Consider the following 12,126-nt stretch of genomic DNA (forward strand, 5'->3'; position numbering starts at 1 on the left):
GAGAAAGAATCATTGATTGGCTGCTTCCTGCATGCTCCCCACTAGGGATCGATACTGCAACCCAGGCATGTGCCCTTGACCAGAATCGAACCGGGGACCCTTCAGTCTGCAGGCTGATACTCTATCCACTGAGCCACGCCGGCTAGGGCTAGTATATAATTTTTAAGCAATAACATATAGTTAGAGAACAGGCTTTTCATTCACTCCACAGTAAAAAAGATCCAGGTCAGCCTTAGCCAGTTTGGCTCAGTGGATAGAACATCGGCCTATGGATTGAAGGGTCCCAGGTTTGATTCCAGTCAGGGACACATGGCCGGGTTGAGGGATCCATCCCCAGTGTGGGGCATGCAGGAGACAGCCGACCAATGATCCTCTCTCATCATTGATGTTTCTATCTCTCTCTCTCACTTCTCTGAAATCAATAAAAATTTTATTTATTTATTTATTTATTTATTTATTTATTTATTTATTTTAAAGGTCTCACACATTTATTACTGAACCATCCTACTATTGCAGGGGGGAAAAATCAACAGAGCAAAATCTCAAGTCCATTAATTCTCCAATTAAAATGCCCCAACTGTCCAGACAGTAGCATCTTTTCAATCATTTAAAGGTGTAGGCAACCCGGATACAGCATAAATATGTGAGTCATCTCTCATGTGTGACTTCTCATAGGAACCAGTTTGGTTCTTCTCCAATGTCTCCTCTTCGAGTTGTACCTGATTTTATGACCAGTTTTCCTCCGAATCCATTGGGGAATGGGCCGATTCTGCTCTTGTTTCTTGGCCAGGAACCTCTTGATCCTGCAAGTCTTGTGGGAAGACATGGGGAAGGAGAAGCGAACGCACGCACCTCGATGGCGGAGAGAGAGAAAAATATATATATTTTAAAGAAAAGGAAAATTTAGGAATCATCCAGGATTTAGGGGGAAACCCAAAGAAAAGCAAAAATCTGTGTGTGGCCGACATCTGACATTTGCAAGTTATTTTCCCAGGAGTAATGACAGGTGCATCAAATTGTCTCCCTCTAATGACCCCGCCTGTGACCATGGGTGGATATTTGCATTGCTTTATTCCTAGTAACTTAATCAGCCTTATTTGCATAAATATAAGACTAAAAATATGCCAAAAGAAACCTAGGCCACGGACCATAAACAGGAAACTGCCAGCTTCACCAGTTCAAAACCAACAAATACGCAATATTTAGGGGTTATCACAACTATGACCCTATTGCTGTGGAAGAGCTCACTGGTAAAAAGCCTGGAATACAATTTCATGTTAGCGATCAAGAAACACTTAAAAGGCCTGGCCAGCATGGCTCAGTGGCTGAGCATCGACCTATGAACCAGGAGGTCAAGGTTCGATTCTCGGTCAGGGTACATGCCCAGGTGGCGGGCTTGACGTTGCTGATCGATGATTCTCTCTCATCATTGATGTTTCTATCTCTCTCTCCCTCTCCCTTCCTCTCTGAAATCAATAGAAACAAAATGAAGCTATGTCTTTGCTTATTTTATATATTAAAAAAAAGCTTAAAAGTGTATACCCTTTAGTTCTGAAACTTCAGTTCTAGAAACGTATTTGAAAGAATCAGTAATGTGGACAAAGATGTGTGTGAAGGGTGTTTATCAAAGGCACATCAGTGCCTCTATGTTGGCAAAATTACAAATAAAAAAAAGGAAAAGGAAGGAAAGAAGAAAAAACCAGAGGAAATGGTTAAGGAAGTAGTGGTGTGCATATTTGATATAATACTATATAGCTATTTAAAAAACATGTTTTTGAAGAATATTTAATGAATTGGGAAGTGTTTGTAATACACTGAGATACAAAATTGCATATGCATCAGAATTATATTTTTTAGTTCTCTTTTAATCCTCACCCAAGGATATGTTTTTATTTATTTTTAAAAATAATGTTTTTATTGATATTTTTAGAGAGAGAGGAAGGGAGAAGGAGAGAGATAAACAATGATTGGCTGCCTCCTGCAAGCATCCTGACTGGGGGTTGAACCTGCAACCTGGGTATGTGCCCTGACCGGGAACCGAACTGGCGACCTTTTGGCACACAGTATGCATGCTCAACCCACTGAACCACACCGGCCAGGGCAGGATATATTTTTATTGACTGATTGGGAGAGAGAGAGAGAGAGAGAGAGAGAGAGAGAGAGATTGATTGTTTGGCTGCCGCCCTAAACCCCCTGTGGGGATCGAGCCCATTGTGGGTGGGAATCAAACCTATGGCTTTTTGGTGCATGGGACAATCCTCAACAGGGCTACATGGGTGGTCAGGGCTGTTTCTGCACAATTATATATATGTTTGTATATTTATCCCGAAAAATACATATAAAATACTTAGAAGGAAATACAAACAAGTTAAAAGCTATTTGTTTTTTTGAATTACAGGTGATTTTTATTTTCTTCTTTCTTCCTTAGCATATTTGCCAAATTTCTATAGTGAGTATATTATCTTTTTAATATATTTTTATTATAATGTGGCCCGGCTGGTGTGGCTGTGGGTGAGCGTCAACATATGACCCAGGTGGTCGGGGTTCAATTCCTGGTCGGGGCCCATGTCTGGGCTGTGGGCTCGATCCCCAGTAGGGGGCGTGCAGGAGGCAGCCCATCAATGATTCTCTCTCATCATTGATGTTTCTACCTCTCTCTCCCTCTCCTTTCCTCTCTGAAATCAATAAAAAGATATTTTTAAAAAACACTTAATTAATAAAAAAAAAATAAGGATAATGTGACTGTTTCTAGAGGGGGAAAGCCATCTGTGAAATATCTGCTTTCTGCAGTCCCTCTTAGTTCAACCCTGGGGTCCTGCCCTTTCCATTGGCCGATTCCAGTTGGGAGATTTAGCACGAAACATCGAACATGAAATATTGCAGGAGCCACTGGTGCTTCTTAAAATGTCTGTCTGGTCTGTCAATGAGAGAAACAGATCTTAATAATCACCTGCTAATCTCCCAGCAGTTACTCGGGGGAACACATCAATTGAGACGCTGAAGAGCTGTGTCTCATCCCTATTCTCAGCTTTCAAGACTCCCCAGATTTTCAGAGATGGATATGAACATTCTGGAAAGTCTGCAGCATGAATGCATCCCCCCCTCTCCCGGGGAAATCCTGAGGATTAATAAACCTTATAATAGCAAACCTTCCTTCCCATTTCAGCTCTGGGGGCGGGGGAGGGCGGGGGGACAACGTCGGGGCTTCTGAGATGCCCAGGAAGATCTCCATTTCTTTCTAGTATGAATCTGGGGCCTCCCTTCCTGGGTTTGAGCTAAACCTTGGGGATTTGGCTAAACCTTGGTGGTGCCTGATCGTGACTGTAGGCCTAACGTTTGCACCAGGTTCACAATGTATGCAATACGCCCTCATACATGTCATATTACCTGCCTTTATTCCTCTGAACCCCAGGACGTTAGTGGACATTAGCGAAGTTAAAAAGGTGTCAGAGAAGGAAGTGGGTCACCTGCCCAGACAGGTTGTCCCAGGGCAGCCATCTGTAAGAGAAAAAGATAATGGGGCCCTCGCTGGTTTGGCTCAGTGGATAGAGGGTTGGCCTGCGAACTCAAGGGTCCCGGGTTCGATTCCCGGTCAGGGTACATGCCCGGGTTGCAGGCTTGATCCCCAGTAGGGGGGCGTGTAGGAGGCAGCCGATCAATGATTCTCTCTCATCATTGATGTTTCTCTCTCTCCCCCTTCCTCTCTAAAATCAATAATTATAATAAAAAAGATAATGGGGAGGGAGAGAGGACCATCCCTCTAAAGGAAAGAGAAAACAGAGATGCTGAAGGAATTCCCATCTGGAAACTGGCCATGAATTCTGGCTTGGTGACACCATAGGTGTGACCTTGGGAAGTTTTTTTAGTTTTCTGTGCCTCAGTCTCATCTGGAAAATGATAATTAGAATATGACATCCACCTGGCACAAAGGTGACTGTTTATCACAGTGGGTCCATAAAAATAAAATACTGAAAACATCCCACAAGTACAACTATTTATTTAGATAAGTTACGACATGTGTGTGCCATGGAATAATATCACCTGTTAAGAATGATAATGTGGCCCTGGCCGGTTTGGCTCAGTGGATAGAGCGTCTGCCTGCGGACTGAAGGTTCCCAAGTTCAATTCTGGCCAAGGGCACATGCCCGGGTTGCGGGCTCAATCCCCAGTGGGGGGCGTGCAGGAGGCAGCCAATCAATGATTCTCTCTCATCATTGATGTTTCTATCTCTCCCTCTCCCTTCCTCTCTGAAATCAATAAAAGAAATATATATATATTTTAAAAAGAATGATAATGTGGATGTTTACAGAGAGGGAAAGATATCTGTGACTTATCACTGGGCGAAAGTGGTTGCAATTCAATAGGTATAGGGTTATGTCATTTTTGTTAATTTTGTAAAAATAACATATTAACATGTATAGTCACTCATTTGTTGAACAATTTAACATTTTTCTAATATCTATTTTATTGATTTCAGAGAGGAAGGGAGAGGGAGAGAGAGGTAGAAACATCAATGATGAGAGAGAATCACGGATCGGCTGCCTCCTGCACGCCCCACCGTGGGGATCTGAGCTCGCAATCCGGGCATGTGCCCTGACCGGGAATCGAATCATGACCTCCTGGGTCATGGGTCAACGCTCAACCACTGAGCCACGTCGGCCGGGCAACAATATTTACTTTGTATAGTTTTATTATTATGTGCCTTTCCACGTAAATATGTGGATATAAAATGTCCAAGGATGTATACCAAACTATAATGGCTCCACGGGAGTTTCCTTTTCAGTTTTGCTTAGCTGATTTTCAAACTATTTCACAATGAACTTGTGTCCTAAAGAAATAATAGAAGTGTAAAATGTTTACAATGCAGAAACTGGAACACTGGTGCGCCTGGATCCCGGGGGCATTTTGCTGGTGCCAAGTTCATCTGCATGTTGCTTAGAGAATGAGGAACCCAAGCAAAGAACTAAGATTTAAAGCAGACTGCAAAGGAGTCTATAATCCCCTCTGCCCCGCCCTCCTCCACCCTGTGAATGTCTCTGTCTGCTTCTCTCTCCACTGAGCAAACTCAGCCTGGTACCTGCTCCTCGGGCCCACTCTCTTCGGCAGGCTACCCTCCCCTGATGAGGCCTGGCCTTGGTAGCCAGTCTCCGCATGCCAGACATGCTCCTGAGAGAACGCCTTGGCCACCTTGATGAGACGTAGGTGTCCCCGATCCAGGCCACCTGTTGGGACACAGGGCATCTTTCAATGAATGTTCCTCCACAGCTAGCTCATCGAGTTTCTGGCTCTGGTGAGTCATTTGGAACAGGATCTCATTTAAGGGCACCTCCCTGTTTTATAAAACTAGTGAATAGCCTTAGCTGGTTTGGCTCAGTGGATAGACTGTCGGCCTGGGGACCAAAGAGTCCTGAGTTCGATTCTGGTCAAAGGCTCGTACCTCGGTTGTAGGTTCCTCCCTGGCCTGGGCCCTGGTCGGGGCCTGTGCAGGAAGCAAACAATCAATGTGTTGCTCTAACATCGATGTTTCTCTCTGTCTCTTCCACTGTCCCTAAAAATCGATGGAAAAATATCCTCGGGTGAGGATTAACTAAACAAAGAAGCAAACAAACAAAACCCAAAAAGACACACTAATGAATAGAAGCTACCGTGTACCATGCTCTGCACCGGCTCATGTTTTAAGCCTGTGAGACAGGTGTTTTGACCCCCATTTTACAGATGGGAAGACAGAGACGTCAACTTGCCCAGAGATTTGCAGCAAGTAAGCCTGGGCCCTTAAACATAAGATGCTATCTCTGCAGCCCCCAGATCGTCTTACCCCCCCATTTATAAGTGGGGAAACTGAGTCTAAGTTCTTTCCTGAGGCTGTTATTCACCCAAGTTCATGAAGTTAGCAAGGGGGGGGGCTAAAAATCTGACAATCTCCCTGATACCCGCTGCCCTCCTCTCCTTCGCCCTGTCACACTCCATGCTCTCGCCTCCCCCACGTGTGCCCTGACACTGCACCCGTTCCCCACTCCCCCGCGTGCACTCCACCAGGCGGCACATACTTGTGGCAGTTCCAAGAATCTGTAAGAATGTGCTCTCTTGCCCTGGGGGCTTTGGACAGGCTGTGCCTTCCCATGCATTTGCCTGGCACAGGCCTACTCATCTAGATGCAGCCTCTTCCGGGAAGCCCTCCCTGACCACCTTCGTTGAGAGTCCCCTCTTAGGTGCTTCCTCGTTCTTTGCATGCAGCACCTGGCACTGTGGTTGCTGCTGTCTTCTTGCTTATTTCCCTGCGGGTCTGCAAGGCCTAACTGAGGAGGACCTTAGCACCCAGCTCAATAGCAGGCACTCTGGTACTCAGTAAGCATTTGTTCAATGAATGCTTCACCATCCGAGCTGTGCTTTGCTTTGTTTGAAGGATACGACTCAGGTGCATGAATCTGGAGGAAAGAAAATGACAGAAATGTGTCATCCTATTAAGGGGGCATAGTGGTCGCAGGCTCTGGGGTCTTCGGGGGCTCAGTGTGCTGGTATTAAAACGATGGTGTCCTCCTTGCCCAAGCCAAGTCTACGGCTACTGTTTTCTCACTCCCAGTCAGAAACAAATCATGTTCTGAGTGACTGCAGTCATTGCTCACATCACCAGGAGCTGGTTCAGGGTGGGGTGAGGGGCAGTGGCCTTGGGGCTCCAGTCTCTGAAGGCCCAGGCCTCCTGGCTGGGGGGGGGGAGGGGTGCCGAGTAGCAGGTCGGTCCGGGGAGGCTGCAGTTACTTGGGGGAAGAGACAATGGGGCTCAACATCTGCTCCTCGCTGGGAGAAGGGACCCTCCACTGAAAAGCCGGGGAAAGCAGGGAAGTGTGGGAGGAATTGATGAGAAGGGGTGGAGCCAAGGAGATGCAGCCGGGAGGAAGGAAGAGAAGGGGAAGGAAGAGAGGCGGCAGGCGCAGGCTTTCCTTCTCCTCCCTGACCTGGTCTGGAGCGCCAGCCTCCTCAGGCATTGTTTCCTGCGGAAACTCTGGGGGCCCACGGAGACCTCACGTTTCCCTGCAGGCCCTGGCAGCAGCCCCGGTCCAAGTCCCAGGCATCCAGCAGGTGCTCAATACTTACTTGGGGAAATGAGAAATGTGGCCAACTTTACTCTGGGAACTTTTCCCCTGTCCTCTCCCCACTTCGCCAGAGAAGCCGAGGGCAGAGCAGGTCTTGGGAGCACGCCCAGGCGCCCCATGAATAATTGACCCTCCGTGGCGGCTCTGCCCGGGGACAGCGTCGGAGTGGAGACGCGGCTCCGAGTGGCCGGCTTCCAGGAGGTTGGAGGCCCAGGGTCCGGCCTGCCCCGGAGCTGGGGGGAAGCCAGGCCGTGCCAAGCCCCCCGCAGGGAGGCGCCAGGGCCTGACCCTGCGCGGCGAATGGCCACGCCTCGACGCCCCCAGCAGTGTCAGCGGAGCCGAGGCCGGGCCCTGGGATTGGAGGGCCCACGGGGGCCGACCCCCGCTCCTCCAGCCCCTGCCCGCGCGCGCTCGCAGCCCGCGCCGCGCCCTCGAGCCTGGCTGTCCAGGGCGCTGCAAACAGCTGTTTCCAGGCTCTTTTGCAGTTGAGCGCGGCGCAGGGACGCCAGTTCCGAGCCCATCTGCCTACTTTAAAAATACAGGAGTAAAGAACACACCCAGCTTCCACCTCGGGCCGGGGAGGGGCGGCTGGGCGGCACCCCGAGCCGCGCCTCCCACCCCACTGGTTCCCCTTCTCCAGGGCGCCTCAGGCTCCCCCGGGGCCGGGGGGCGCGCAGTCCCCGGGCCCCTTTGTGCCGGGCCGGGCCCCCCATTTCCATGTGAGGCGCTGCCGCTGCCCCTCTCCCCCGCTTCACTTCATCTTTGTTCCCCTTTTCTGAGAGCAGGAGAGAGAGAGAGAGAGAGAGAGAGAGAGAGAGAGAGAGAGAGAGAGAGAAAGGAGGAAAAAAGGCGTGACTTGATTTTCAAACGAAACTCCCACAGCAAACAAAACCCCTTTAGAGAAATAAGAAAGGAGGAAGAAGGAAGAAAAGAGGGAAGAAAGAAAAACCCGGGCGGGGAGGGGGGGGGGAGCGAACACCCGGCAGGCTTTCCATTTGAGTGGGAGAGTTGAAGCGAAAGGCAGAGAAAGAGAGGAAGAAAAAAATCCTGTCTGCGGTGGAAAGAGAAAAGAAAACTTGGGCTGACAGGAGGGGGTGGGGGGTGGAAGGAAGTGAGAAAACAAAAGAGAGATAAAAGGGCTGCTTTCTGTCTCTCTTCCTCTGCGAGCTGGCTTAGGAGGAGCTGTTTTGCATCCCTTCACGTCAGCCCTGCCTCACTCCCTTCTTCCTGGGAGGGAGAGAGAGAGAGCGAGAGGAGAGAGGGAGAGAGAGGAGGAGAGAGGGAGAGAGGAGGAGAGAGAGGGAGCAAGAGGCAGAGGGAGAGAGAGAAAGAGAGGAGCGGAGGGCGGGCGCGGAGCAGGCGGCGGGCGCGCGTGGAGGCGGCGGGCGCGCAGCAGCAGCCGGCGGTGGGCACCCGAGCCCCCGGCCCGCGAGGGCCCCAGCGCAGCAGCCGCGCCCGGACCAGGGTGAGTGTCCGCGCGGCCCCGGCCCCGCAGCCCCGGGCGGGCGGGCGGACGGGCGGGCAGGCGGGCGGCGGCGGGGGCGCGGGGGGCGCGGGGGTGGGTCGCTGCGGCCGCGGCCGGCCCGCCCCCCGCCTCTCCCCGGGGACGGTCGCGCGCAGGCCCGCGCCGCGCTGCAAACATGTCGCCTTTCCCTTTCACTTCCACATTCCCGCATGCCGGCGAGCTGGAGGGAGAGAGGGAGAGCGGGGAAAGACGGAGAGATGGCGTCTGGGGGGGGGGGGGGCGGGGGTGAGAGGGGGAAGGGAGGGAGGAGAGCGCGCGAATGAGAGACTGAGAGGAAGAGGGAGAGAGGGGAAGAGAGAGAGAGAGAGAGAGAGAGAGAGAGAGAGAGAGAGAGAGAAGCAGAAATGAAAGGAAAGCAACGCGGTGGCGGTGGCGCGGGAGGCCCGGGCGGTGGCGGCGGCGGCGGCGGCTCGGGGGCCCGCACGTGGGTGTCCCGGCGCCGGTGCGCTCCCCCCGCCGCCCGCCCGGGACTCAAAGTTTCGCCCCCTCGCCGCGCTGCCCCGCCCCTCGGCTGCCCACAAACTTTATTCTCCGAGCGGGTGGGGCAGCCGTGCGTCCCCGCCACTCGGGGTGGGGGAGGGAGGAGCGCGCCTCTGGGGGGTGGGCTGTCCCCGAGGGCCGCCGTGCGCCACGGGACCCCCGCCGGGTCGGCGTCGGGGCGCCCAGCCGGGACCTGTTGAAGACGCTCGCCGGCTGGCCAGGTCCCCATGGCCTGTCCTGAGTCTCCCGAGCCCCAGTCCCCCCTTCCTCGTCATCTACTCTCCACGTCTCCTCGCGGTCATTTTCCTAATTGGACGGCGCTGGTGGGTGTGATCGGCGGCGTCAGATCGGGGGGTCTCGAGGCTGCGGGTGGGCGCGGGGGCCCGGGGACCGTTAGGGCAGCCTGTTCTCCATGCCGGGCTCGGAGATCCCATAGATCTGGCCCCCCTGCCACCGCACCCCCAAACCGCGGACTTGCTAACTCGTGCGTATCGGTTTTTTTTTTTTTTTCCAACTTGCCTTTTAAGATGACTTTTATGGTCGCTGCCACTGCATGCCTCCAGTCTGAGCAGTAGTTTGGGAAGATTTAAGAGGCCAGGGAGGTGCTTGCTTAACTAACCCCAAACGGTCATTAATGTCTCTCTAAGCTCCGCGATGGTGCGGGGAAGGCGCAGCCTTAGCCTTAGTGCGTTTTCACGAGGACACTATGGGGTGCTGGTCCTTCCAGTGAGGGGCCATCCTCCTGGGCCTCCCTGGAGCTGCTGCTGAGTGCCCTAACTGTGCCAAAATGGGGACTCCCAGCCGGCGTCGATGTGAGGGGGGCATGACCAGTTCCAGTGGGCGCCTGGGAAATGTACAAAATTTCCCCACAGGTGTTCGGAGAAGGACTTTGCACCCTTGAGGGTCACCCAGCCACCTTTGAAGCTACTCTTTTCAACCCTGCCTTTGAGTACATGTAAGTAAAATCAGAGTTCATGTCTGCCAAGAAGAAGGCCTTCAAAGGACCTGCTGGGCCAGGTGGGGAGGGCCAGAGAAACCACCCCCAACTGTCATTAGACGGTAGAAAACGGATCCTTGGTGTCTGTGATCAAAGCCGCGGGCCTGTCTGGTTTTGATTTGGGAGACACGGCGTGGCTGTCCCTTTCTCATTTGTTTTCAAGTGAAGGTTGTTTTCTGGTGGTTTCGTCAGGTGGCCCTCTGGCCACGTGTCACCCTGCGCCAGGCACCTGCCCGTCTTGGAACAGGACCTCTTAATTGGTCACCTGTAGTTCCAGCTGGATTCGTGCTCCAGTAACCTGCAGGGCCTGGCTGTCCTGCCTGTGGGCAGTGGCGTGGAGCTGCTTTGCCTTGGGGAAGGGGGCGTTGGACATTTGGGCCACATTTTCTTTCCGCCAGGCTCCTCTGTGTGCGGGTGGAGGGATGCAGTGAGTTGACGGGAAAGTCTCGCTCTTTTCCTGGGTGAGCCTTTGTCCTGTGGTGTGTGGCCAGCAGGTCACTTGGTTGTGTGCGTGGGTCACTTCTCACAACCAGTGAGGTTTATTTTTAGGCTCCCTTTCTGGAGACAAGGAGCCAGGAAAGATCTGGAATGGTTTTCAAGTCGGAGGAAGGGAAACGAATGGGACCCCCCGAGATTTTGTGCAACGACTTCTCTTGTAGCTTTGCCTCCTGGCCCAGAGATATTTCTGTCGGAGTTGCGCCTGGAAAGCTTGAGTTTGACGTCAGTGGGGGGGACAGAAGTACAGTTGGAGTCCGGTGCATCTGGGAGGATGCCCGTCTGGCTTGCTGACCCGCCTCCCAATCCCAGGGCAGGGGCTCATTTTGTGGAATGAAAGGTTCTGGGAATCTGCTGGATCTCATGTGAATGGTGGTTGATCCCAGCCCTTGGACTTCAAAGCCCGAGAGGACCTGAGAGGTTGTCTGAAAGAAACCCAGGCATGCTCTAGCCCAGGGGTGGGCAAACTTTTTGACTCGAGGGCCACAATGGGTTCTTAAACTGGACCGGAGGGCCGGAACAAAAGCATGGATGGAGTGTTTGTGTGAACTAATATAAATTCAAAGTAAAGGAGCGGAGGGGAGAGCAAGAGAACCCTCCGCTCTTTTGGCTCTGCGGGCCGGATAGAACAGCCGAACGGGCCGGATCCGGCCCGCGGGCCGTAGTTTGCCCACGGCTGCAGCCGTTTTGGCTCTGTGGATAGAGCGCTGTCCTGCGGACCAAAGGGTCCCCCGTTCGATTCCTTCCAGTCAAGGGCATGTACCTTGGTTGCAGGCTCTTCCCCGGCCGGGGCCCTGGTCAGGGTGTGGGCAGGAGGCAACCAATCGATGTGTTTCTCTCACATCGATGTTTCTCTCTGTCTTTCCCTCTCTCTTCCACTCTCTCTAAAAGATCCATGGAAAAATATCCTCGGGTGAGGGTTAACAAAAGCAAATAAGTAAAAATTAAAGCAGTAAAAGGAACCCAGGCGTGAGACAGGCTCCATACCTGGGGCCCCACAGTGAGTGGCAGGGTCAGCCCTTGACCCTGAGCTTTCAGAGTTCATGTCCCGTGCGTGCTCTTTCCACAAGGCTGCCGCCTCTATTCCTGCTGGGGAGCGTTCCGAAGATCATGGCTCTGAGAACATGAGACCACGGGCGTATGCTGTGCGCATGAGACGGGTAAAGGAGCCTCATTTTCCCGCTGTGTCACACATACTGTCCTGAGGGTTTGACCGGCCCGTGTGACTGCTAGGGGACGGGGGGCTTCTGGCTGTTTTCACATGGACTTCTTCAGAGTCCACCAGGTCAGCGGGCTGTTCCCAAGCCACACTTAGCACTTTATTTTAAAAAATATATATTTTTATTGATTTCAGGGAGGAAGGGAGAGGGAGAGATAGAAACATCAGTGATGAGAGAGAATCATGGATCAGCTGCCTCCTGCACGCCCCCTACTGGGGATCAAGCCCGCAACCCAGGCACGTGCCCTGGACTGGAACCAAACCCGGGACCCTTCAGTCCACAGGCCAACGCTCTGTCCACTGAGCCAAACTGGCTAGG

General features: G+C 52.5%; 2 protein-coding genes across 4 annotated transcripts in view; one reads left to right on the top strand and one right to left on the bottom strand.

Annotated features, from left to right (window-relative positions):
• Positions 1 to 655: 655 nt before the first annotated feature.
• On the bottom strand, positions 656 to 3,434 carry LOC308239035 (large ribosomal subunit protein eL39-like; the record flags this gene model as incomplete). The annotated part of the gene is made up of 2 exons (XM_080651585.1): positions 3,388 to 3,434; positions 656 to 852 (listed from the first exon to the last, which is right to left on the bottom strand). Exons 1-2 carry the CDS (start codon positions 3,425 to 3,427, stop codon positions 656 to 658), a joined length of 237 nt encoding a protein of 78 aa, XP_080507711.1. The 5' UTR covers positions 3,428 to 3,434.
• Positions 3,435 to 8,417: 4,983 nt separating this feature from the next.
• ZNF710 (zinc finger protein 710) overlaps positions 8,418 to 12,126 on the top strand; it is a 70,398-nt gene continuing 66,689 nt past the window's right edge. For 2 of the 3 annotated variants that reach the window (XM_080651412.1, XM_080651410.1), the window contains exons 1-2: positions 8,418 to 8,556; positions 9,969 to 10,051. The gene's annotated coding sequence lies outside the window, so the exon portion shown is untranslated. The remainder of the gene's footprint in view (positions 8,557 to 9,968; positions 10,052 to 12,126) is intronic. The other variant, XM_080651411.1, reaches the window with a different exon arrangement.

This window comes from Plecotus auritus (assembly GCF_963455305.1).
Source record: "Plecotus auritus genome assembly, chromosome: 15".
NCBI lineage: Eukaryota > Metazoa > Chordata > Mammalia > Chiroptera > Vespertilionidae > Plecotus > Plecotus auritus.